Consider the following 27,902-nt stretch of genomic DNA (forward strand, 5'->3'; position numbering starts at 1 on the left):
ATTATTTACAATGGCCAAACTATGGAAGTAACCCAAGTGTCCACTGATAGATGAATGAATAAAGAAGACACACACACACACACACACACACACACACACACACACACACACAGGAATATTACTCAGCCATCAAAAAGAATGAAATCTTGACATTTGCAACAACATGGGTGGATCTGGAAGGTATAATGCTAAGTGAAATAAGTCAGTTAGAGGAAGACAAATACCATATGAGTTCACTCATTTGTGGAATTTAAGGAACAAAGAAAATAAGAAACAAACAAAAAAACCCAGTCTTAACTATAGAGAACAATCTAATGGTCACCAGAGGGGAGGTGGGTAGGGGGGATGGGTGAAATAGGTGATGGGGATTAAGAGTACATTTATCTTGATGAGCACTGAGTAACTATATAGGATTGTTGGATGACTAGATTGTACACCCGAAACAAATATAACACTGTGTGTTAACTATACTGGAATTGTAAAAAATGAATTAAAAAAAATAATAACTAATCAATAAATAAAGTTACTCTAGATGGAATAGTTTGAACAAAATCATGTTTATGAAGGAAACTTGAAAATGTCTCCTACCCTCCACTGAGAATTCCCACCTAGTTTTATTCTGTTGGTTCCTATGTCAGATGTCCTAGAACTCACACTGCACCTGCTCTCTGCTCCGTAAAGGTCAGGTACCAGCCTTTGACCAAGACCAACACAGGTGTGCCCCAGGGTCTTCATGACGCTTTCTGTTGACGCTGTTTCACGGGACAGTGAGGGGTGTCCTTCAAGGGAGCTGGTTTGTAGAGGATACAGTCCAGACGAGGAGCTAGACAGCAGGATGTTTGTCATTGAAAACAGAGGCCCCTTTCAGCTACCATCAGCTATTCAGTCATTCACTGAGTGAATAAACACGAGAGCAAGTTTTGATGGAGCAAGTGGGGATGGAACGTGTCGGCGCTGGGAAGTGCTGTGTGAGATGTGCACCAGTGAGCGCCAAAGATAACCGTCACTGCTCTGGAATTGTAATGGGGTATGTCCTCTGGGCCAGGGAGTTTCAAAGGGCCTTACAGGGCCAGGGACAAAGGTGAGACGGACTTCCCATGTCTGTGGCACAGCCCATTTTGCATCACATTCATGTAATGATCCCCGAGACCCAAACAATGGTGGTGTGTGCAGTGTCTGCCGCTGGGGGAGGAGCGTTAGAAGTCTCTTCACCATCCTCATCGAGAGGACTCTCGGCTGCAATCTTGGGCCCTCTGAGGAAGATGTTGGGTATGGAGCAGATGCCCCTCCAGCTATTTGGCAATCTGTGTGATTCCTGAGATGGCACAGTGCATAGTTTGAACCGTACTCGGGGGCAGGATGGTTGGAGATCACAGGGCCCTGCAGAGAAGCCCAGCCAAGCTGACTTCCCCTGATCCCAACCAGACTGATGGCCAGAAGTCCAAGGATGGGTTGTGGTGTCTCCTTTCTCCGGGGACCCATGACAGCTTCCCTTGAGGCTCTGACGTGGGGTTGGTTAATCTGAAACCTGTTCTCTGGAAGACCTCTTAACCTCTTCTTTTCCAGACGTGCTCAGCCTGTCTTTCTTGCCTGTTACTCATGTGACCTCTAGTGGCTAGAACCGGTAAAACTTGCTCCAGGGAGGGTTGTTTGGGCGGGAATATTAAGAATTAAAAAAAAAAAAAAAAAAGGAAGCAGGAAAATGTCTTTTAATGTTCAATACTTGACTACTTCTCTATATTAACCCTTTGCCCTCTTTATGATTCTCTTTCAGCACACAGCCCATCATCTAATTTAGCCATAATCAACACAATTTGGGTTCCAGACCAGACCCAACTCTGATTTAACTCTAGCTAACGGTAACTTGGGCTGGCATTAGCCTCTGAGTCTCTGTAATCTAAACCATTCACAGATGTCATGGCATCGACCTTGACTACATCCCAGGGTTGTTGTAAGGATCAAATGACATGAAGCCTATAAATAAAATGACACATAAATGTGCTTGCTATTACTACAAAGCCATTGAGTCTGTGATTCTGTAGACCAAGATTGCTTTATTTCATGACTTTGGTGAAAACATTTAAACTCTTTGCTCAGATTCTTTACTGGGAGTTTTGTCCCAATCCACAAGCATTTAACAAGTGATGCTACGTATATGTCATAATGTACTTACTGGTTCATTCAACAAACATGAGCTCTTGCCTTGTGCCAAATACCCAGTGGGTGCTGGGATCCAGCAATGACCAGGACAGACAAGATCCTGCTCTAATGGAGTTTACATTCAGATGAGTTAAGGGATTCATAATGGTTGAAATCATCCCTATCCTGAGTTGACATTATAGCTTAACTGAGAAGAGAAGCTTAAACAACCAGGTGTGATACAAGTCAGTATGTGAAAAGGCTTTCACGGAAGTATAAACAAAGTGCCATGAGCCAGGGGTCCTCCTGTGGTATGTGTGAAAAGGCGAAGTTAGAGCAGTGAATATGGACTCTGTTTTCTAGAAGGTTAATACTGGAGAGGTGACTGCTGGGAAATTATTTGGACACCTGTGTGGTCGGTTGGAAAATGATCACCCTGGCAATTTGGTGTCTAGTTCTAGTTCTAGAAAAGTTGCAAAAATCTTATGCAGAATTGCCCTTGAAATTGCTCATTCTCACTCGGTAGACATATTGTTCTTTGAGATTACAAATAGATAGTAACTAGATTCATTGGATGCTCACTGTTTAAATATTAACTTTATAAATATCAACTTAGTCCTTATATCAACTGTGGGAGGTAGGTACCTCTAGCATCATACCCATTTTACAGATGAGGACACTGAGACATAGAAACAGTAAGTAACTTGCCCAAGATTTGGCTGCTAAGTGGTGGATTCAAACCCAAGTGGCTGGCTCCAGAGTTGCACGCTCACCACTATGCTGTATAAGTTCTCAAGGCTTCATTTAAAAAGTCAATGGGAATTTCTAGAGACACATACTAAGCATTCACGGGTGATACTACCTAAGGTCTAGGGTTGTTTTAAAATACCTCAGTATGAAAAGAAGAAGGAAGAATAGATGGAGAAGGCATGGTAAAATGTTGCTAACTATTTAATATAGTTGATGGGTCTATAGGTATCATGGTAGCATTCCCTGTTTCCATAATAAAAAATAGAATCCATTGCTAGTGAATTTGAGGACTTAGAAATATTTATGGCCTTACTCTCAATATCAAAAGACTTTTCATTAGTGATCTGGGTAATTTAGGTCAAGACGATGAGTTTCACTAAGTTATGATGGAATGGTGAGTCTGCAGATGGAGTGCTCTGTGTATTAAAAACCACTTTGCACCTAATTTGCCAAATATAATGGCCATATGCCTTTTTTTTAACCAGTAAAGATTGATCCTCTTGCCAAAAATATTTGACAGAATAGCAAAATGTTTGAGTTAGAAGGGACTTCAAAGACAACTTCTTCCCAAATTCTCTTTCTATAACTAGGAAAGTTGAAGCTTAGAGATCTTAAGTGATCGGCCCAAGATAAGAGTGGGAACATGAAATGGTTGTTTACAGTCAACACAGTGCTAGTGAATGGAATTGCAAGAATTAAAACCTGGGGTTTCTGAACTCTAGGGGTGGGGAGGTTGTCCAACTCCCATCAAAAGGAGCTATGCCCAGAAAAGAGCTGTAGCAGTCCACATGGAGACATGGTCCCCAGGCTCCACTTGTGACTGTCACTATAGCAGTTGCCAAGTTAGAAGTCTAGGGGGGAAGAGGAAGAAACTAGCCACCTTCCGCTTGCAAATGAAAGGGGCGAAATGGATCTGTCTCCTCCCCTGGTGGTTGCCAAACTTTTAGACTCGAATGGCCCTATTTATTTGTGTTTCCTTGTTCACACACCCTATCTGTGTCTCCCGTGATGGGCATAGTTGGAAAAATCATGGCTGTTGCACCTGAAGATACCTCTCAGAGGTGCGTTTGGGGCTCTGGCAATGAAACCCACCCCGTGATGGGCCGGAAGTCAGGGCCAGGCATTTCCCAAGAGGGAAGGATGCAGACGGTCTTAATGAAAGTGTCTGGAGTCACCACGGCATCATGGTTGACCTGATGTCCTTATCCTGAGAATTCTTGTAGGGCACTTCAAAAGCTAAAAATCTCACCTTTCCCAAGTCTGGCGCACGCCTTTCTACCACATCCAGCCTTCCTTTGTTGGTGTTCCGACCCTAAGGTCTGAGAGTCTCAAACCATTTGCTCTCAGGACCCCAGCAGGTAAGGTCAAGAAAGAAGCTGGCCAGTAGAAGACTGGGGTGACCTGGGAACAACAAGCCTGGTTCTCATTCAAATGTTTTGTAGTCCTGTGCTGCCCATGCAGAAAGGCTGGGCAGGTCAGCTGCCCACTGGTGGCTTCTGATATAAGGAAAGAACCTGGTGAGGAAAGCAAGAGACCTAGAACCATGCCCAGCTCCCTGGGACCTCAACACGATGTCCCCTTTGCAGAGCCTGTTTTCCTCAACTGTAAAACGTGGGTTTCTAAGGCTTGGCCGCACCGCCACCTCTGACAGTCGAATTCTGGAATCTGTGCTAGAGGACACGTCCCCAGAACAACTGGGCCCAGTGTCTGTCTGACATACATTTCCAGAGTGCCTGCAGGCCTCCTTGGTCTGACTGACTTTGTAGCACTGGTGTCCTTGAGGTCTTTGTCGGATGGGTTTGTGACATCGTCTTTAACCTTTGGTCCCTGCAGTACGGTGACCCACACTTAACAACCATTCTGGTACCGCTCTCTGTCAGAGGTTGCTTTTTGCCAGTGTTCTTTCTGGAAGCAGTCATGAGCAGACAAGCTTAGAAAGGGTGTTCTCTTCGTGTTGTTTCAGGGAAAATAGAGAAAGTCAAACCTCCTCCATCCCCCTCACCTGAAGGCCCCAGCTCACAGCCTGACTTAGCCCCCGAAGAGGCTGCCGGATCCCAGCGGCCCAAGAATCTGATGCAGACCCTCATGGAAGACTATGAGACCCACAAATCTAAAAGGCGTGAGAGAATGGATGATAGTAGTGTAAGTTTTTCCTCCTTTCCTCTTTCACTTCTCTGAGGGCGAACGTCCGCGTGGCATGCAGTTATCCCCGTTCAGGCACGGGTGTGTATGCCGTCGTCTGGCCCGTGTCCTGGCTCTGAAACCAATTCTCAAATGTGTCCGTTTAACGTGCCTGGAGTTGGGTTTGGGTGTTTTGCCATGTTTCTCAAAAATGTGGATGATGCAAGGAGTGGGTCCTTTTGCTGCCGAGTGTAGCTGGAACCCACCGGCGAGGCTGGTGCAGGGGATGATGTTTGGTGTGTAGAAAAAAAAAAACCACGTCAGCACAACACAGGAGGAAGGACACAAGCACCCCCAAATCATCTCCGGGTACTCCCTGCTACCATCGCTGGCCCGCCCCATAGAGGTTTAATTTCTCTAGGGAACTCTGATGATGCTGTCCCTTTTACTGTCTACTCTGAGCAGTCCCCATAAATGTGACACAGCGTGCAGAAGGCTGAATGGGTTTTGGGCTGTTACCAAGCGTGTGTGTACAGTTTGGCAGGAAAGAGCCATTTAAAATGACAGTTAGAAACCACAGGACTATCCTACTACCCTCGGTTCTCAGCGCCTTTGCACGTGACATTCACATGAGCCGTGAAGGACATCATCTGCTCTGGAGTTTCTTTCTCCAGTCAGAGAGACAGTCTCCATAGCCAGAAGCCCGGGGACCAGCCTCAGGGGGCCCATGCCGACTTCCTGGGGGGTCTGGTGGCCTCAGTCTCGTCCATTTATCGAAGTGGTCATTGCCCACCCCCCAGTTTCACCTAGGTCACAAATAGCTTGGGTCCGTTGAAGACATTGCCCAGCTGACCCGGACAGTGCTGGCTTATGCCTGTGGTCCTGGTGTAATTTTTAACAGCATCCCCTTTCACTTTTAAAAACTGCCCCAGTTTGGATAATAAATTGTTGGGTCACCTTAAACTTGAATGCTACGGACTCACAGTCGGAATCCCATGCCTACTTACTGCCTCGCATATCCTGGTTGGCTAAGTTCAAGGGTTTCGGGACCTGAAGCCAGATGCTGAACGATGCTTTTAAAAATATTTAGTGATAAAGAAAGCGGACACATCTATAGCAGCTGCTGACTCGCTTGCTTCCCCCAGGCTCTCCCTTGGGTTTCCACCTAAGCTGCCTAGAACACGGCCTCAGCTGCTCTGTTCGGCTGGAGCCTTCGGGGGCCATTCCTCCTACCGCACAGTGGATGGGGCCTGGCCCTCGGTCGCTGTTGCAGACAATTCTGCTGCTGGGGCTCCTTCCCCAAGCCCATAGGACTTCTGCCCATAAGGTCACCTTAGCCAGCACTTCTTTGCAGCCCCACTGAAAATACGGAGTTTACCTTTAGGTATTTTCTGGAGCCTGTGCTTTTGAAGCTCAGTGCTGTAAATGGCTTGTTTTCTTTTCTCCCAGTGAGTCCACACCGTATATCAGCAGCTGTGGTAGAGGTTAGCTGGGGGGCCCCCTTGCATCCTGGCATGGAAGGGGAAGAATGAACGGAAGCACTCTGCATGTGACCCTTGCAGGTGTTTTCTAAGCACAGTCTGCACATTGCCTGTGTGTGCCTGTCGTGTTGAAGTGCAGATATTAGAGGCAAATACTCCCCACGAAAGTGAAGAGCCCACTGCCACTCATTCCACACACACAGGCTGAAAGCCACCCTCGTGCAAACTCAGGATGCAACCAGATTGGATATCCCCTTTGTATTCAGGAATCTACTTGGAATCAACATTTCAATATGCTAATTATCCCTCACATACTCAACCAAGTGGCAGGTGGGGCCTCCCATCTCTGTTTTTCTCAAGGAAATAAACATTTTGCATAAGGAAGAAACCTATTAACTAATCAGGCTGTTAATATCCCCAGACCTTGGATTCAAAGCCAGGTGTTTTGCGCTGTTCTTGATATTACAAGAGAACCAAGTTTGTTGTAGGAAACTCTTAGGAACAGAGCAAAATCTATCCAATCCACTATATCCTCTTTTAAGAGACCCAAAACTTCAAAAACCTACTCGGATTGCTTCTAAAGCACATATGTGACCATCAGCCAAACTTGATTTTAGAGCCACCTGTTCTTTCATCCCTTAGGCCTTTTAATTCAGGGGATCCTTTCTACTGGATCTACATCAGTCACTGGAGAACGTGTTAAAGGTTCCCTGTAGGAATGAACAAACTGCCTTTGTTTTCCTAGCTGATCTCTGGCCCCTTCTTTAATCATCTCTCCTACCAGGAGGATAATCATAGGGAGCCAATGGATTGTTTGATGTTTGACTGCGTACCTGGCTTCCCTGCCGCAGAAGCTGGTAGTCCTGTTTTCCCGGTGCCATTCACATACGCTATTCTGAGGGTGAAACACGGCTTCTTAGCTCCTCCACCCTCCAGAAGCCTCACATGGCTCACCTGAGTCCGGTGTCACCTCACGCATCCACCTGCCAGCATTCTTTCCAGTAAAGTCACTTGGTCGCACTCTGGGTCCCTCACACACGATCAGGACCAAACCTTGTGTTTGCTCATAGGAAGCGGCGAGTTCTTTCTGACTGGAATGAAAAGAATTCTTACTCGCTTGCTAAGGAGAAGGAAGACCTAAAACCAAAATGGGGCAGTTAGGATGTATGTGTAGTGGTACGGTAGACACATGGTCTTACTGAGCATGAAGGACAGAAGAGCAGACAGAGGAGGCAAGGGAAGCTATGAGCTGTGCCTGTAGTTTTCACGAGTGGTTTTTGCCAGCCCCCGAGAAAGACATCCTTGCCATTCCAAATAGGTTCAGTTTCCCTGCCCCAGAGCAGCAGTGGTCTCTGGAGTCCTGTCCCCAGCTCGTTTCCAGCTTCAATCTTCCCACTTTATAAAAAATCGTATGCCGGACCAGAAGGAGGCCGCTGGTTCATGGATCCCCTGCCAGGGGATGGTGTGGGGGGAAGCTGCCGTATTCGGTGGCCTTTTTCATGTCCCTGAGCTGTCCCCCTCTTCTGCTGGAAACAAGGGGGTGGCTCAGAGAACGACAGAAGATGGGAAATTCAATCCTGACTCTCTTTTGGGATACCTGCCCACAAGTCACTGCATCGGGGATCTTAAGTCACCTGTGGATGTCCTCCTGCTTTCGCAGTTGATGAAAAAGTCAGTAACGAGGAACTGGAAGAAGTCCCTTTTCTCGAGAAGTGATCCCCACACGGCCACCCTTGTTACCAGCTCAGACCTGGGGCCGGTGCTAGCTGCTGGTTTCCACGCTGTGTGTGGTGTGGTCACCGATGAGTGTCTCCGAGCTCAGGCTTCAGCCAGGCCCCACTGACTAAGGGACCCCTCAGCTAATTTGGGGGTAGGGAGGTTGCTATCCCCACCCTTACCTCCTTACCCTGGCTGTTTACCAGCCTTCACAAGGCCTTGTAAGAACTAGAAAAAGGCATCCTTTTTCCTCTTCCAGGATGCGCCCCGGCCCCTGCCACACTGTGAGGGGAATGGGGGAACTGAGCTGCAGCCCCATGCACCCCCTCAGCCTGCTGCCTCTCTGCCTTGCACGCATCACCCAGCCAGATGCAACAGTCAGGTTTCTTATCTGGAAATGTTTTCTTTGTGGAAGTGTCCCCTTAGCTGGGCCTGATGCCACCTCTGGTCCGTCATGTAACACACAACGGACTAATGAATCATAGTTTCCTAAAAGGTTCCCTGATGCCTTGCAAGGGAAGGATATTTAGGCAAAAGTGTTTTTTCTGGCCAGTTGTTCCCTGAGCCTCAGAAGATGATGGGTTCCTGAGTCAGTGATGCTCTTGAACAGGTTGGTGGATTTGCTTTCCCTTTCTCAATTGAAGAGATGCTGGCCTGCATCCAAATTACAGCCTCCTAGACGCATTCAGCCCCAACCCGGCTTCTAGCGTAGGATCCACTCTTGGTGGGTTTTCTACTCTCTCTCTTGCCCCCAAAATAGTTACCGAGACGTCTTTCAGTCATCACTGCCTGTCTTGGAATAAGGGAAGGCCTCACCTGTCCTCCTGGGTTAAGTCAAAGCTGGGGGCTAGCAGTTACCGCTTTTCTAAGAATTCCTCGCACACATTCCCCCTCAAAGCAAGACACCCCGTGGCCATATTTACTCTCAGTGAGTGGATGAGGGAGGCCCATCCTGTGCCCCACACCGCAGGCTCCACGGGAAGCTTAGCCACAAGCAAGGATGTTTTGTGCTGCCCAGATTTCTCCTAGCTGCTCATACCCTGTGGGGGTACAGAGAATTCATCAGACGCGAATCATCAGCCTGATCATTACAGAACTATCATTTTTAGCGCTACACAGTAGAAGCAGTTAATGACCACAGACATATGACCCCACCTAACCAGTCCGTGGATGCCAGTGACAAAGACCGAGAAATGCCTCCAGTGTCCTAAGCTGTGTAAATGCAAGGTCATTACCATTACCATAATTCCGGAGGGGGCTGCCCGAAGTCCATTCTTCTATGTCATTTCCCATAGCTGGCCCATTTTGTTCTGAGCATTTCTTGCAGAGACTTTTAGTTTCCTACAGGAACTAAAGGGTCATTTTAGTTCCTACATGATCACCCCACTGTCAGGAACTTATCCAGGCCCCCAAAACAGTGACAAGGATGGCTGTGTGCCCTCCCTAGTAAGTGCCATCCACAGCTCAGGTTCACAGGACCTGCCCCCACAAACCTTGTATCCAAATCAAGTCCTGAGCCTGTGCTTAGGGTCCTCTTTTCGTGGGACAGTGGGCTACAAGACTGCTGTGGGGCTCAAAGGAACTACAGGAAGAGAAGAGGCTGGTTGGCTACAGATTCTAGCAAATCCAAAATGGCCATCAAAGACCGCGCTGGTGGGCAGCTGTTTGTATATGGGGGCGGGGAAGACTCTTGTTAATTCAAAGCACAGAAAGTGGAAGCACCGAATCTTGAATTAACAAAGTGTGGCTTATCTGATATTTTTATTAATGAATAGCAGGGTATCTACATGCTCCAAAAGATACAGATTTTTAAATAAACTAATATCAGATGAAGCGAGTCTGGCGTGGGTGTGTGATGGTCTCCCCGTGTTACTTCCCCTCCCTCCCACACCCAGCGTGGTGCCAGTTCCCAGCTGGGGGGTGTCGTGCGAGTGTGTCTCTGCTGTGTACTAACCTGCTCTTTTCCCTCTCTGCCAGTACACCTCTAAGTTACTGTCTTGCAAGGTGACTTCCGAGGTACTTTTCCACTTGTTTGTCTTGGTGTTCCTGCATGCCTGACCCAGGTGCATGCTCTTGTGGTTTGCCATTTCCTGATGTGTTCAAGGAGACGGGCACGGAAGCAGCTCGTCTCTGTGTTTCTTTCTTCCAGCCTTTTCGGAACTGGGGACTGCCTGGAAATGTTGGGGTACATGCGACAGGGCTCCCCGCTGCTGTGCTTTGCTGTGCTGTGTGGTGGGGCTGGAGAAGACCTTGCCCTGCTCATGGATCTGGAAGGTGTTTGCATTCAAGGGCATGGACTTTAGTTTCTTCAGGCACTGATAGCAAAGATAACTCTGGTCTGGTTAGAAAACAGTGCAACTCAAGAGGCCTGAGCTGTTGATCCAGTTCTTTGTTTCCCATAACACAAATCCAGATAGCTCCACTCCATAGCCTCAGGATCTTCAGGATAAGTTGTTCCAAAAGTGAACCATCCCACTGCCCACTCCCCTCCCCGCTCCCATCTTTAAACCTGGTGTTTGTTTGTTTGTTTTTGGAAGCTCTTTAATTTAAGCATTGAATTTCCAAGTCTCCTCCTTTCTTCTACAATTTCCTTTTACACAGATTTCACAATTCTCTGTGCTATGAAAAGTCACAGTATTTTTCATTTTCCCCTAATTTTTAAATGTTTTTCCTTTTTTTTTTTTTTGCTATGGGGAAACAATGTTTTTGTATTTTTTCTTTAGAATTTTATTATTTTTAAAAGAATTATTTCAAATGTACAGAACTGTAGGGAGAATCATTCATTCATTCTCTCAGTTAACAATTTATTGAGGACCTGGTACATGCCAGACACTCTTTGAGGTTCCAGAAATAGAGCAGTCGACAAAACAAAGTCCTCGATGTCATGGAGTTGGCATTCAGATGTTCCAATAATAAGAGATAATAAAACAATAAAGCCCACCCATCCAGCTTTGACCATTCTTATCATTTCATATTTGCTTAATATTTTTAAATTATTAATATTAATAACATATTAATAATATCAAGAATATTAATCTTGCAAATACCGTTCAAGCCCCCTTGTTACTTCTCTCCAATCCCCATTTCTCTCTCTCCTGAGAGGTAACTTTTCTTAGGTTTGCTGTTAATCATTTCTATGCATGTCTTTATATTTCATATGTTTGTCTACGTGGATAACATCTTGGTTTTGCATGCCTTAAAACTTTCTAGAAACGATACCACATTGTAACATCCTCTGCTCCTTACTTTATTCTGTCTACATTGTTTTTAGATGCCTCCAAGTTGTTACGACTCCAGCTCATTCATTATAACTGTTGTATCGTATCCCACTGAATGAATATATCACTGTTTATTCATCCTCCTATTGATGGAAATGTTGGTTGTTTTCTCTCTTTCTTTGTTTCCTTATTTTTTGCAATTACAAACAATGTTTCAGTGAATGTTACGCGCGTTTCTCTTTGTGTAAGCTCTGGAAGAATTTCTCTCTATATATCTAGGAGGGGAAGTACTGGTTAGAGGGCTTTACATCCTCGCATTCATTACATATTGCAAATTATTCTTCAGAATGGTTGTGCTAACTTACAGCACAATGTATTTTTAAAATCTCCCTATCTTGCAAAGTAATTAGTACCAGAGATGGGAGCTGATGATTATCAGTAATTTTCTTTCAAAAGATATGAGTATTCTTTCATAAGATATAAAATGAGTAATGAAATATAAAAGATATGTCATCCCAGGTACCCTCCTCAGTGGCTAATTGTGGTTCTCATCTAGGCAATGGCAGTGGAAGAATTAGGCCCTAGGCCCCATCCCCTTTGAGTTAACATAATTAAGAATAATGAAAATCTGGTCAAATATGTCCAAGGAAGATAAAACTGGGCCCAGTCTATCTTCAATTGAAGAGGACTTAGGAAGACAAAATATTAATGTAAATGGAGTGACTGACATTACTTAACCCCTCTGCCTTTTGTTACCCATACTCCAAATACAGTTGTCTGTTGATTTCTACACAGAGATGAGCGATTTGCTTGAATTCCCCAAGCTTGAGAGAGAGAAAATTAATATTAGAGGGTTGCTCAAAGAGAATTGATTTTTTTCCCTCTCACCAGACCTAAATCTGAATTTGTGAAAATGATAAAACCTTAAATCAGATTTTTCTATTATTATTTTTAATTTTTTTTTTTAATGTTTTCCCCTCTCCATTCCTATAGAGAGTATTACTGCTCTTTCTGTTGCTTCTTCCAACAGACTCCTGATGGGCACTGAGCCACAATGTAGCACGGTGGCCTAGGGCATCAGCTCCACACCCAGAATTCTGGGTGCGAACCTCACCTCTTCCCCCAGCTGAGTAACATTGGTCAACTTAACCTCCCTGTGCTTCAGTTTCTTCCTATGGGAAATGCAAGTAATAATAGTATGTATCCCATAGAACAGTCTTGAGGATCAAAACAGTAAGTGGTTCACAGTATGTGTGATGTGTTTACTATTACTAGAGCTCGGGAGGCAAGTGCTTTTTTTGCCCAAAAAAGAAAGGAGTGAACTTTAGGAAATAAAGTTAATATGCAGAAACTAAAGTATCAGAGCTCTAGATTTGCTTGAGATTTAGACACACACGCGTGCACGCGCACACACAAATACTGTACTCTGAATTAATTATGGAATAAATGCTCATTTAGATACCTTCTCCAAGAGCTTAGCATTTGAATCTTCAAAAAGCCATTGTAGGATGTCTTCACCCCTGAGCCAGTCCTAGACCAGAAGCCTTGTATTACCCAGAGACAACACGATGTAGTGCTCCTTATAAAAATGCCTTACGTCTGAACGCTTCATTGTTTACAAAGCCCCTTCAAATAATGATAGAAATAATTATTGGTTGAAAACTCGCAGAGCACTGGGAACTATGCTGTATGGACTTTGCCTCATTTATTCCCTGCGCCAGCTCTGTACTATAGCTTTTATGATTCCCATTTCACACCTAAGAGAACTGAGGCCCCAGGGTAAGTGACTTTTCTAAGGTCACACAGTCACTAGGATTTAAATCTAGACTTGCCTGGACTTCAGAGTCGGCGCTGTCTCCGGAGAAAGCCTTCGACCCAAGGCAGGTGCTGTCTCCATCTTGCAGATGAAGAAAGCTGAGACACGAGATGCCACGGACAACACCATGTTCCAGACGGAACTGGAAAGAAAGTCAGGACTTCCGGATCTAGTCCAGTACCCTGTCTCAGTACTGTGTTACCACGCACTGACCTTCTAGACAAATCCTCTACTTAACTATACCAGACTTAGTAGCATTCTTTGCCCCTACTGGTCTCTTATTCTTAGATATTGAATAAGTGACCATGGTATGCTTACACACAAGACACTATGATATGGCTTATGTGCTTAACGATGAACATTCATTTAGGAGACGTGGCTGAGTGCATCCTACATGTTAGGTCCAGCTGTCCCAGCTGGGGGGACTGGGGAAGGCTTCCCAGAGGAAAGCACACGGGAGGTCTGGGAAGTCCATCCATTTGTCAGAGGTCCAAAGAAGCAGGTTGAGATGGACCCCCAGACCGTGAATCTACCCAGAACTTGCTTGTGCCTTGGTTCCCAGTACTGCCTGCAACCTGCACCTCCTTGCTTCTCTGGAGTTGCCCGCATCTCCGTCCCTTGCCAAAATGATTGTTCCTAATTAGAATAAGCAAAGCCTTCACTGCAGTTTGGGTCGTCAACCAGTGTTGGCTCTGCTAGACTTTTCTTTAATATCAGAACCTGCACATCCTAAGCTAATGCCACCGTAATTTAATTGATTGGCATGCATGGGCTTGCTTGTGGTGCCGTGTCATGAAATTGAGCCATTTCTCATATGTTGGCAACCTGAATGTCATCCATCTGGATCTCATCTCAATCAAACCAAAGCTGGAACAGCCTGGCTGAGGTTTTCCCTCTGGAGTCCACAGACTATTCTAGTGAACTAGAGGGAGGGAGGCCTTATCCCAACAGTGGTGAGCCTACCTGTCCTGGATTTTGTCACCTTGCATTTCATTTATTAGCACCTGTGCCCTGATGTTGCATCATCATGCTCAGATTGCTTTTTATTGGCCTGGGAAGCTGTTTTTCTTTCCACCTAGTTTCTCTTGGAAGTTTAGTCATACCAAAGTAGACTTTTATGATATAAATATGATCATAGCTTATGTATGTCCACAAAGCTTGATGGGCTGAATTCACACTGGTCCAGTTATTTGGGATTATTTTCTGGTTTGCTTGCTTACAAAGAGACTAAGACAACTGATACCTGTGCTGTCCGATATGGTAGTCACAAGGTCCGTGAGGATATTAAAATTAATGAAAATTAAATATTTAGTTTCTCAGCCACACTAGCCTTATTCCAGGTGCTCCATAGCCATGCAGCTTAGTGGCTACCATATTACTGACACAGATACAGAACATTTCCATCAGACAGCACTGATCGGATAACATGTAGAGACCTACTGTGTTATCAAAACACTTAATGCAGAGTCAAGTCTAGTTCAAAAACATGTGCAAACTTGTGATGAGCACTGGGTGTTATATGTAAGTGATGAGTCACTAAATTCTGCTCCTGAAACCAGTATGACACTATATGTTAAGTCACTAGAATTTCAATAAAAATGGAAGAAGAAAAAAAGACATGGAGAACACGTCAGGGAAATTAAATCTTTCTATACTGAAAACTATGGGTCAAAGAGCAAATGAAATTTGGCTATGAAATGAATGCATATCCAGAACCTCCCACCCTACTTTATTTGCCACGTCTCTTCTACCTCCTGGCCATACCAGACACTATTACTTTCCCTTTCTTGGATGCTGTTGAGAGGGAAAGGACAAAAACAAAACAAAACAAAACAAAAAGCGGAAAAGCTGGTTTGTTTATGTAGTGAACATCCATGAACTCTGATTCATTTTTTTTCCTTCTTCTCTTTAGGTCCTTGAGGCCACACGGGTTAATCGAAGAAAGAGCGCCCTGGCCTTGCGCTGGGAGGCAGGGATCTATGCCAACCAGGAGGAAGAAGACAATGAATAACAAACTTCCTTCCACCCAGGAAGCTTCTTTGGTGCTTGGGTTACCAAGAAACCAAGAAATCCACACATTGAAGCATTTTAATGGAATATTTATTAAAGTGCGAACAAACTCCGCAATCCTTATGTAGACCAGAAGCTGCAATGACCAACGATGAAAAATCAAGTGAAAAGAACCCACCCATCAAACTCTATAAACACCCAGGAGTCAAAAGAGAAAGGATTTTTTTTTTTGGGGGGGGACTCAAAGGATCACCTGGATGTGGACCAGTCCTTTGATCCCAAAGGACAAGCAAATCAACATGGTTCCTACAGGCAGGACTGAGACCAGCCTCGCTGGGTGATGAGGACAAACATTGGTAACAGGGCCATTTAGAGCAGTAGAACCCACACTGGTGCAGTCTACAGGGCGTAGGATGCTCCCTGCACCAGCTTCCCACCTTCACTCGTGGCATCTGAGGTGTTGGGATAACTTCGTTTACTCCAGCAGCCATAAAATGAAATGCAAGTTTCTCTGTATTTGCCCGGAAGAGGCAATTATGATTCCATTTCTCTTACATTTAATTGTTTTTAATTGGGAGCAATCGATGATGGCAATACATAAAATCCACATTTTTAAGACAATGTTTCTTCATGTTGCAAACACAATCTATTCTACAGGAAGGGGTTGAGAAAGAGGGAGAAAGCCAAACCAAATGGATTGTCTTAGCTTTAGGATCTCATCTGCTTATAGTATTGACTAATTTGCTGTTTATGAGAACACATTTTCACAATTATGTTTCTTCATATGAAAACTATATTTAGTGGGCAACAACTATTTTTATGATGGGATGGGGGGAGTATATCCATGTGTAAAATCTGTACACATTCAGCAGCTTGGCTCAAGATGGTAGGGGTATTTTTAGAATGGCAATAATTGAAAAAGGGCAAACTCTGCCTTAAGAGAGGCAGAGGATGGGAAATAAAAAGGTGTTTATAACTATATTTTATATTATAAAGTGGACCTTGGTAGGAAGAATGATAGATTATTTTGGATCGATCAGAAGGGAATCATTAAAGAAAAGGTCATGAAGGTAGACAGAGAAACAGGGAGGGAGAAAGTAGGAAAATAAGGAAGTAAGAGATTATTTTTGCTGAGCAACCAGCGTTTTTCAGGATGATAAAGAGAAAAATATAGAATAGAAATTTAAGCGCAGGCTTGGAATCAGCTACAGATCCTAAAGATGGGGTGTGTGTGTGTGTGTGTGTGTGTGTGTGTGTGTGCGTGTGCATGTGTGTGCGTGTGTGCACGCGCACGTGCCTTTGTGTGTTTGGGTAAAGTGTGTGTACAAGGATTAAAATTCCAGAATGATCATGGGACAAGGGTGTACAGTTATTTCCTCCAAAGCTATTTGCCAGCGTCAGGAGTGAGTGAGAATTTCTTTTTTATGAAAAGGGATATAGAGGCACCGACCTGATACAGTATTTGTAATATTAAATTGACCTAACCTGGTATTTGCATGAGTCACAATTGAAAAGTTTTGAGCGGTTTTGTAATTTGACATTTAGAAAAGTACCATATTTATTCTCATGCTTTGTATTCATAGCTTAGTATACTGTAGAGGATGCCAGGTTTACTCTCTGTCATTTAAAGCAATATGATAAGGGTATTCAATAATTGGGTGCCCCGAATTTCTGGATGAGAAACATTTTTAAATCTGGCCATGAGAAAAAAAACTGACCAGCCTTCTTTTTCCTGTTTGTTTTAAAACTATGTTTTTTTTTTTTTTTAAAGAGCAATAATTAAGCCAGACCTCACTAAAATTCCTTTCTGTTTTTATATTGTTAAGTCATAAGCTCTAATATGTTATTCTGACAAGTAGCAATGCCGCAACAGTGTGTACGTAGATGTTAAGCACGTTATCTTTGCTTCTTTTAATAGACTAGTGTTGACTTTAGGGGGGAAAGTTTATTCACAAACAAGCAGTGGGCATGAAGTAAACATGCAACTGTCTGATAACTCACAAGGATCCTTTAAAACTGCCAAGGGAACCTGCCATTTGAAGCCAAACTCTAAAGGTGGGTAGTGGGCACCATCGTTATATGGGGTATTCTCCTGAATATTCTGAAGGGATACTCAACAAAATGTGCTAGCCACTGGGGACACAAAGAAGATCCCTGCTGCAAGGAATTCATTTTCGAGTGGGGGAGGCTGGCATGGAGACAGCCATGCCCAGGAAAATGAGGTCTGTGTTAGGTGGGAAGTCCTGACGGGTAAAATGGGAGGACCCAGGAAGGCCGCCTTGCCTGAGGGTTTCCAGGCTTCCCACGGTGGGCACGGGACCGAAAGCAGCTGGGACGAGACTTCGTGTGTCCCCGGGGCACAGTGGTAGCTAGGATGGCTGGTGAGCGGAGCGGTTTTATGAGGGGCACTAAAAATGGAACTGACTCTGCATCTGGTAGTGATATAGACATGAGCGAGACCAACACCATCTTTCCTAAGAGGAAACAGCCCTTAGGACCCAGTGGCAGGTTTTTGTTCTGTTTTGAAGGAAGCCATGGACCCACCCACCTTACACCTACATTTGAAAACGGAGAATTTGCAGCTGATTGGGAAGCTTAGGAGGTCACACAATTCATGGAATCGCTTTAGAGGCAGACCAGTTGGCCGTTGACTACAGTCGATGGAACCAGAAGCATGAATTGCATCGCGCAGAGTTCTAGAGCCCACTCCCTTGGTCCGTGCTCCGTGTGTGGGTAAGGCAACAAATGCAGAGTTCCCATGACCCCACCCTAGCCTCAAAGCTGCTTAACTATGGCCCCTACATGGCCAACATTTGCTTGTTCCCTCTGCTGCCTTCTGATGACTGCTCCGCTCACTTCCGATCCTATTCAAATGTAAATTAACAGTTCCCTTGCAAGAGCCAGATTTTCTCTGCGCTCTTGAGTTTTTTATTCCTTCCGAAAACATTGGGCTTTGTACATAGCACCGTGCTAGGCTCTGGGATCCCAAATGAACCCCTTTAATCTTCTGAAAATGCAATAGACCCCAGGAGGAGAGTCCTTCCTGCCTAATCCATCAAGAGGAAGAGGCTTGTCGGAAAAATGGGCCTCTGATGCTCGTCCCTGCCCCCAAATGGCACGAAAGCTTGTTAATCTCAACTATAACAAATGTTTAGATGCTGTAGATGTTAAAAGCTTTCCTGAAAGTGTTCCTTTCCACAGTGTTTATAGATGCTCCCATTCCTCCGGAGCTGATTACTGACATGCCTTGGCTTTCTCATCCAGAAATTATGGAAACAGGGTCTGTCAGTGGTAGGAGGCTGGGGCTGTGTTCTACTCGGATGACACAATGCGATTTCCTTGCCTCTTTACACTTCTGCATGCTGCCCACCCTAGACGATGACATATAAGCCGTATATAGATCAGTGTCCACATATACACACACCACACACACACACATATAAAGCGTCACAAGAAACACTAAAACAGTGTTGACTCTTGTCTCTGAAGACAATTAAACATTTTTCCAACTAAATAATGGATGTAATTAAACTATGTATTGAAAAAAAAATAGCCTAAGTGTTTAGAGATGGTGAATATATCCAGTTTTAGTGACAGAACCAATTTCCTGAATTTTAAGCATTCAGTGAGTGAGCTGCCAATTTTGATTTTGTGTTGCCCTTTACCCAAAGGACTTTTTTTTTTTTTTATTTGGAGGAGGAGGAGGAGGGGGGAAAGCAGCAATACTGTGTTTGAAAATTATACTCTGTATCTGGCTCTCCTGTGTATGTTAACCACTTAAATGTTATTATCCTGCTTCGGTTTTATAGTGATTGTGAGGCATTCAGTGCAAGTATACAATTATTTTCTCATTAAAACCCAGTGTGTGCTGTGTTTTTATAAATGATGGCTGCTTGTTTGACTGGGGGTGGAAGCCGGATCTGCCACGCGACGACGCGCCGGCGCCCTTGGTCTTGACTTCCGTGTGGCACTATCTGCGTCTTGCACGTATGGAACCGAAAAAGCAATACTAGCTGGTGGGGCACCACTGTGACAGGCTGTCCCAGTGCCTCTTTTTGTGATGCTGTCTCCAGCTGCCTCAGCTAGAGCCTGCAAACCTCTGATGGGACCCCAGAAATGATATGGGTGCCTCTGGATGAGGTAGGTAGACCCCCAAAGTCAAGGGGATGGCTGGGCAAACAGCAGGACAAACGGTAAAACTCAAGCTTCGCATGTGGTTCTTGGTTCTAGTTTTTATTATTATATTCCCAGCACCTGTATTTGGCTCCCCTCTGAAGAATGGAGACTTTCAGACTTTGAAGGGCATATGAAGATCGCAGGTTCATCAGGAAGCTTCCTCCCCAAGTTTCCTCCTGCCCTCCTATCCCCTCCCTCACAGCCAGCTGTTCCCCGAGTGGCCCCTCGCAAGTACTTGTGCCCCAGACCTTTGGTCTCCTGCTCCTCCCCACCCCCGCCCCACCCCACCCCTCTCCTTGGGGTCTCTTCCTCCATCTCTCCCGCTGTATGTGACTTCTTCCAATCTTCGGGGGACAACGGAGTTGTGATCAGCTCTGGAGCCAGTGTCCTGGTCTTTGCATCCATCACTACTAATATCTGGGGGTGCTGGGCAAAGCCAGGGGTGTCAAGGTACACAGGAGAGGCACTCAGAATGGGACGCAGAGTCTGGGATAGTCCAGGTAGAAGGTATCTTCAGGGATTCTCACTGAGGAGGCTCTTAGCAAAACCAATGTGAGGCATTAAAACCACTAATGGGTAAATGGCAGGGCTGCAGGCTTTTTGCTCTGTAACCGAGACCTCCTGTCCCTACTACGCCAGGTTCACCTCCCCTGTACTTAATCGGTGTCAAAGAGACAATCCCTGGGGGACACATGAGGCCATGAAGTTACGTCGAAGCATTGCTCATTTTCATTATGGGATGCCTGTGCCACAAGAGTGTGGTGATTATGTCCCTCCCTACACAGAACCCACACAAAGTTCAAACTTGGGCTGCTGGGAACACAGAGAACAAATGGGGAATTCAAAGGGAGACTTTAAAAGGTTTTAAAGGTATAAGAAGACACAAAGGCAAAGAACAGGGCCTCCAAAAATCCCTGGAGATGGCACACTAGCAATTTCAAAATGTTGCCCAAGCATTCAGATGTTTTCTTTCAGAGAAAGAAGAATGTTTGCATAATAAAGATTTAAAAAAAAAAATTCTGCCATGATATAGTATTCTCAGTGTCCGTTAACCCTGATGGGAGAATTATCTGGCTGCTTTGTTCTCAGTTCATAGATGGTAGGCTCTGAATACCTGGGATGGATTGCGGGTACCCCAGAAGAATAAAATCACAAATCTCTCTCTCCCTTGTTTGGTTGTTCTCCGCCCACCCATTTAGACCACATTTTGTCTCTGCAGTGGTCTTCAGCTCATAGGATCGACGTGCCTCTGGGGAGCGCGGCTTCTCCTGCTTGAGCAAGCATCTCTGTCACCTGGAGGGCTCATTAAACACAGATTGGGGCCTCATACCCAGGGCTTCTGATGCAGTAGGTCTAGGGTATGCAGCCTAAGAATTTTCTAACTCGTCCCCTGGAGATGCTGCTGTTGGTCCAGGAACCTCAGTTTGAGAATCACCGACCTGGAGTAAGTAATGAATAGGGCCTGGGCATACCACTTAACGTTTGAAAACTGTGGAATGGATGCATGATTTATAAGCTGCAGATACAGTCACATGTGGTCCTGGGTTGTTTTGAGTATTTGGGGGGGGGGGGGTTGTGCCTTTGCCCAGCACACCAACTCAACGCTTTGTGGGTCTTGGTGAACCAGAGCTTCGATTCCATTCAGAGTCTCCAGAGAGGCCCCCCTCAAAGGGGCTGAGCGAATTAAGAGGAAAATGTGAAGAGGGCGTAGTATCTATATATGTTCAGACTCTGATTTCAGGGTAAGATCCAGGGATTCGTTTGACCTTTGGAAGAAGTTTTTATTGTGTGGGATGATAGCAACATCAAGACCCCATAAGTCTTTTTTGTATTAATGTGGTTGCATAATTTGAGATGAGATACAAAATAAGAGGTAATTCTTATTTGGTCTAAAACAGCACTTCTCAATTCTGACTCCATCTGAATCACCTGGAGAGCTATAAAGTTTGGTTCAATTGGTCTGGGCTGGCGATTAAAAAGCATCCCAGGAGACTAACCTGCAACAAGCCTTGAGCATCCCTGCCCAGTGCTGGGGCTCTTAATGTGGCTGCACCGCACATAGGATCCCCAGGTGTTTGCTCTTAAGATACTGGCACTTGGGCCTCACCGCCAGATATTCTGATGTATTTTGTCTTCATTGGGCTCAGACATGGCTATGAACATGGGCATAGCGGAGCAGCTCTCCAGGTGTTTCTAATGTGCAACCAAGGTTGAGAATCGCTAGTCTAGTGGAGAAATGTGTTTGCCTCATGGCCTGACTCTATTCAGAAAGTTCTTGGGGGCAGCCTCAAAATGAAATGAGTAAAAGGCCTTGAGGGGCTGAACCGGCCCATCTCACGGGTCCCAGGAGACAGAGGGCAGTGTTGGTGGCTGAGGGAGGGGCTTTGCAAAGGGGCTTTGCTACCCATCTGAGAGTCTCAGCTCTCCTCCCTCCAACCCTCCGGCTGACAGCAGGCCCACCTGTTCAAACTCTTGGGGAAACTGAGGAATGCAAAAGCTACAAGGAGGCATGTTCTAGCCTCTAATGGCTGCTCACTGAGAAAGGGAAATGGACAAAAACCAAAAATGTCACAGGGTTATTTCTGGGAGATGAAGCCATGGTCATTCTGTTTGTCTTTACAAGCGTTTGCTGGTTTCTGTGGTATAAATATTCCTACAACGGCTGATTGCAAGATGCCAATGGTTTAACAACTGGTTCACAAAACCCCTGAATATTGAATAATTGGTGGAGATCAGAAAACAGACAGGATAACCTCGAGGTCTGGAGCAAAAGCCCCAATAACAGAGCCATCATTCGCCTGAATGGTTCTTCTGAACCAATCACAGCAGGTAGCAATCAGGGGCTCAGGATCGTGACCGTCTCTTCGGATGTTCGTGATTAGTCCCAGATAGCAAAACCACTCCGCCTAGGACTTGTGCCCCCTCCTGTTGCCAGGGGCCGTGGCAGGGGGAGAGGGAGGAGGGGATGCTGGGAAGACCACATTTGCGACATCAGAGAACCTGTGTTGCGGACCATGGCCCTGGACATAAAGTATTTTCACTGTGAATGTCAGTGTCTCTCTGACAAACCTCTGGGATCAGACAGGGACCTCGGACTTGGGGCCCACCACTTTTTCAGCAGAACCTTTGACCATTTGCTTATTCTAGATTGGATTTCTTTTTTTTTTAATTATGTTGTGTTAATCACCATACATCACATCATTAGTTTTTGATGTAGTGTTCCATGATTCATTGTTTGCATATAACACCCAGTGCTCCTTTCAGTACGTGCCCTCCTTAATACCCATCACCAGGCTAACCCATCCCCCCCACCCCTCCCCTCGAGAACCCTCAGTTTGTTTCTCAGAGTCCATAGTCTCTCATGGTTCATCTCTCCCTCCGATTTCCCCCCTTCATTCTTCCCCTCCTGCTATCTTTTTCTTCTTTTTTTTTAACATATATTGTATTATTTGTTTCAGAGGTACAGATCTGAGATTCAACAGTCTTGCACAATTCACAGCGCTTACCAGAGCACATACCCTCCCCAGTGTCTATCACCCAGTCACCCCATCCCTCCCACCCCACCCCCCGCTCCAGCAACCCTCAGTTTGTTTCCTGAGATTAAGAATTCCTCATATCAGTGAGGTCATATGATACATGTCTTTCTCTGATTGACTTATTTTGCTCAGCATAACACCCTCCAGTTCCATCCACGTCGTTGCAAATGGCAAGATCTCATTCCTTTTGATGGCTGCATAATATTCCATTGTATATATATACCACTTCTTCTTTATCCATTCTAGATTGGATTTCTGACTTCTGGAGTTGCTGTGGGGAATGAATAGAAATGGTTGGTACAAATGTGCTCAGACTATACTTCCTGGAAAGCCCTGGCTTCAGTCAGCAAATACTTATTGAGTGCCAACTACGTGTCAAATGCTGGGGATATAAGAACAATGAAAACAAGGGTTGTTGGGATGGTTTTCACTGGGATTGGGGGAGCTCTTAGCATCGGGAATGTGGGGGCAAAGCTGCTCCAAAGTCAGGCACTATGTCCACACCTGCCTGTTAAATAGGGCCATCCTGTGCAGGTCCTGCACTCTCTTAGCATGCTTTTAATTTTTCCCCTTAGTGTAGGACCTATGTAATTATGGTATTCTGGGCAAGAGAGAGAGAGAGAGAGATTCAAGTGAAAAGATGTTTAGAAGAAGCCAGAAATATTCCAGAACTCATCAGTGGAGGGTCATACGGTGCTAGGAACCTGCCAGGGGACACTGAGGAAGGAACTTCCCTGGATGAACAGGAGGGCTGCAGGATCGCGTCATTGGTAACAGGAAGGGTGGAGTCTCTCACTTTTTTGTGTCGGCCTTTACCTGCAAGCATGAAGTGTGGCCACTAGGTGGCGATAGTCTCTAGGGTGAAAGCCGCTTCCCCAGCCACGAGCCTTCCCGGGGGAGTCAGGACATTTCCCACTCTTAGCACAGCACAGGAATCCTTTGAGATCGTACATATAGCTACACCAAAAACACCAAAATGGAAACCACCACGTGTGCAATCCTATGTGGAGGTGAAATGTGGCCCTTTACTTAGACTTCCATTTCAGTGGAAAACTGAGCGTCGCCCCCAGAGGGCAGCAGACATCTATCTGCGCCCTTGCACTGGCCCGCGATGCACCAGGCCTTGTGCTGAGCGCTTTAGGTGGGTTATTTCACTCCATTCTTATGATACTCCTTTGAGGTACATCCTAGTAGTATCGTCTCCACCTTACAAACGAGGAAACTCACACTCAGGGAGTTTGAATAACTCGGTACCCGTGACAAGACCTGGGGTGGAAGGAGGTTCAAATCCAGGCTGTCTGGGCCAGAGCCTATGAGCCTCCCTCCCAAACTGTCATTCTCATTGACCTGATTCAATAGCAGACACACCTCCCGTCTTGGTCCTGGGTCAGCTCCGCTTTCTCTCAGACCAGTAGAGCCTGCCTTTAGCACAGACCAGTGCAGAGAGGGAGATGGTACTCCTGGGGGGCTGAAAATTGGGTGTGTACACCCACGTCGGGGCTACGGGTGGGCAAATTGACAGTCTGCTTAAAAGCTGCCATTGTCGCGAAGAACCACCACATGCTGAAATTCTGGTTCTTTCCAACAAGGCATGTGGTTTGCCCTCCTAATCATCACAAGTGCCTACTGAGCCATGCAAAGGTTCTGGTGGGCCATAGAAATGATCTCCAGCTCTCTCGCCTACAGCATGTCTTCCTTGGCCCCTGCTGTTCACGTGTACACACACACACACACTCACACACACACACACACACACACACACACACATTTTACAGGATCACTCCATTTCTAGATGTCTGCTTCTGGACTGGGCAGGGCAAAGCTAGACTGCCAACAAAGAGACCCAATAATTAATTCAGTGTCTGAAAGAACACAGTTTATTTCTCTCTCACATTACAGTCCAAGGGGGAGCATTCAAGTCCTGAGGGCAGATTTATTTAAGTTGGCATCTTTTTCATCCTCTTCCTCCATCAGCCCCAGGACCTGTGGTCACGGGCATGGTCCAGCTTTAGGAAATGAAAGATGCAGCCAAGCCATTTACTGAAAACATAGGTGTGCCTGTTCCCTGGATCCTCAGGGGCCCCAGCTTCCCTGCATTGAGACAGACAGTAGACTGGCTTCTGGAGATTAGGAAACTATTTCTAGAATTTCCATTGCTACCACGGAAGCTGGCAAGGGAACAACCCAAATGCAGCCTAAAGGAATAAGCTGGTAAAAAATGTGACTAGGGTTGTCTATCCTCTCCCAGTCCACAGTCCACATCTAGTTTATCCTTTTCCAGAGTTATAACAGCACAACCTATAAGAAGATGAATAGTTACAAGGACAGATGAGAGGAACAGAGAACTAGAAAGCCCTCTGGACTAATCAGGATCTCCCTTGTCTTTTAACACAAAGAATAATGCTTGCCTCCTTGTGTGACAGAGAGACCACTGTGGAGCCCGTGGGGTTTTGACCATTTAAGGCCGGCCACATAGCTGCACTGTGCTTTGAGGACCAGCTCACTATAAGGAGACGCCCACCACAAGTAGACTTGAGGTTCCTAGTGCTCAGGCTCTTTGCACGTACACTGGTGGTGATGTGGGACCTGGGTGACTCAGCAAGGGGAAGACCAGGAAGACTGTCCCCGAGAGTACCAGACCCCTTCCGATGTGTGTCTCTCTCCTGCATTGCACCCTTGCCCTGGGACAAGGCTGTCTGAGCATAAAACGTTGGAATCTTGTGAGTCCTTTCAGCAGCAGAACATTTGAAGTAATGAATGGGTAATTAACACACATTCTCTCTCGATACGCCTTCCTAGTCCATTCTTAATGTCACCTAAACCATCTGCTTGCTCGGTGCACTTGGTCCTCGGCCATCAGTCTGGTGACCTGGAAAGGGAAAGGCTCATGACAGGGGCAATAATGAGGGCTCTCGGTTGTAACTCTCTGGGCTCCATAAATATGACCAAAGAGAATGCAGGTGCTCTGCCTGGCCTGTGTGTGAGACATAAAAGCATGAAGCACAAAGGGTCTCCCACAGGGAATCAATCACCTGCAGGGAAGAGAAAGGGGACACCATAGAGCAGCTCTCCCAGGAGGAAGGCAGCTGTGAAAGGAGATGGGCACCAGGGCAGAGCCATGTGGATGAGACAGGATGCAGTCAGAGATGGCAAGAGGGAACCAGAGGGTTGGCTGGGTAAGCATACATGACTTGAAAGAAATTGCAATTTATTGAGGTGAAATTCACATAACAAAATTAATCATTTTAAAAGTGAACAAGTCAGGACACTTAGTCCATTCCCAATGTTGTACTATTTCACCATCTCTATCTAGTTCCAAAACATTTTTGTCATCCCTGACAGAAGCCCCATCACTCCTCAGTCCTCCTCCCCCAGCCCCTGGCAACCACTCATCTACTTGCTGTCTCTATGGATTTGCCTATTCTGGACATTTGGTGTAGATGAAATCATACGATATGTGACCTTTTGTATCTGGCTTCTTTCACTTAGCATAATGGTTTCAAGGTTCGTCCAGGTTATAGCATGTGTCAGAACTTCTTGCCCTTCTAAGGCTGAGTGGTATTGCCATGGTGTGGACAGACCACATTCTGTCTATCCATCCACCCGCTGGTAGCCAGTTGAGCTGTTCCCACCTTTAGGCTCCTGTGAACAGGCATAGACATGTACTTACTTGAGTCCCCACTTTCGGTTCTTTGGGGCACATACCTAGGAGTGGAACTGAGGAGTCATTTGAAAATCCAGTTTAATTCCATCCTTAACTTTCAACCGCACCTGTGTCAGGAGTTGGGGATTAACAGAGGGTTGTTGGAGAGAAAACTGAGTGATTTCAGAGTCCCACCCCCACAGAGGGGGCCGGGGTGCCGTCCTCTCCTCAAGCTGAAAGGGATTTAAGGGGCCCTCAAGCAGCTTGGTATACATTCTCTGAAAATCAGGGAAATGGGGGAATTGGCAGGTGACACACGTGAGCCCTACAAAAGGCTCCAGGTTGTAGCTGCCAGCTTCGTAACAATGTAGCTGAGCGAGCTGGCTGTGGGCATTAGACCTCCTCGCTAAAATCTGTGGGCACGAAGCACGGTGCGGGTGTCCGGTGGAGCAGAGATGGGCCTCTCATGGAAGAGGTGTGAGGTTTCCTTAGATCCTGTGCATAGGGCTGCCCAGAGAGGGGCGGGAAGAGCAGCAGAGAGAAGCTGGAGGTTCACCCTTGCACACAGAAGAGGACAAGTTCCAAGCAGCCAGTTGGAGCAGGGGTGCATCCTCCCTCCCCTGTCAAAGGAAGATCCCAGCAAGGAGAGGGTGGGTCTCCCAAACAAGAAAGAGAACGTGTTGGCTTTAATTCCTTCCCTGCCCATCTCATGGTGGTATTAGTCAAGTAAGGTCTTACCTCACCTCCCTCCCTCCCAGCCACTACCCACTCCCAGCTCTCTCCAAGGCACTTAGGACGAGAACCAGAAGCTCCAGGCAGGTGAGCACCAACCAAGCTTCCCACCTTCCCACTGTGGACAGAGCTGCAGAGGAAGAAGTTTTCCCTTTGAATGAAAGCAGAAATCTTTTACCTTTTAAAATTACACCGGACAGAATGCATTAAGTTCTGAACTGAAACAGTGTTTCGTGACTTAGTGGCCAGAGCGCTTCCCATTTCTGTGAGTGATCAGAAACGCGACAGGCCCAGCCATAAATTTCATCCATGACCATGCATTTTGTTTTTAATAAAACCAAATAACGTGTTTAAAATGCAAGGGAGCAGTATAGACCCAAGCTGTTAGGTAAGGTTTGGTGTTGGCATTTTAATTCTTCGGGCTTCTGGTCATTGTTACCATAGTACGACTTCGCTGGAGTAGGGTGTGGTGTTAAGAATTGGGATGGCCAAAATTTTTCAGGTCCACTGAGTTGAGTGCTGCTTAAAAAGTGAACTTCCGACTTAGTCTTCCCCTTCCTCTGA

The 27,902-nt window shown here is 45.8% G+C and overlaps 1 protein-coding gene across 10 annotated transcripts in view; it reads left to right on the forward strand.

Moving 5' to 3' along the window:
- PALM2AKAP2 (PALM2 and AKAP2 fusion) overlaps positions 1 to 19,243 on the forward strand; it is a 448,663-nt gene extending 429,420 nt beyond the window's left edge. For 9 of the 10 annotated variants that reach the window (XM_032418283.1, XM_032418278.1, XM_032418277.1 and 6 more), the window contains 3 exons: positions 4,853 to 5,031; positions 10,185 to 10,223; positions 15,154 to 19,243. In XM_032418283.1, the coding sequence (XP_032274174.1) occupies positions 4,853 to 5,031; positions 10,185 to 10,223; positions 15,154 to 15,252 (317 nt within the window). In that variant the 3' untranslated portion in view covers positions 15,253 to 19,243. The remainder of the gene's footprint in view (positions 1 to 4,852; positions 5,032 to 10,184; positions 10,224 to 15,153) is intronic. The other variant, XM_032418282.1, reaches the window with a different exon arrangement.
- The last annotated feature ends 8,659 nt before the right edge of the window (positions 19,244 to 27,902 follow it).

This window comes from Phoca vitulina, unplaced genomic scaffold, assembly GCF_004348235.1.
Source record: "Phoca vitulina isolate PV1807 unplaced genomic scaffold, GSC_HSeal_1.0 scaffold21, whole genome shotgun sequence".
In the NCBI taxonomy this organism is placed as follows: Eukaryota; Metazoa; Chordata; class Mammalia; order Carnivora; family Phocidae; genus Phoca; species Phoca vitulina.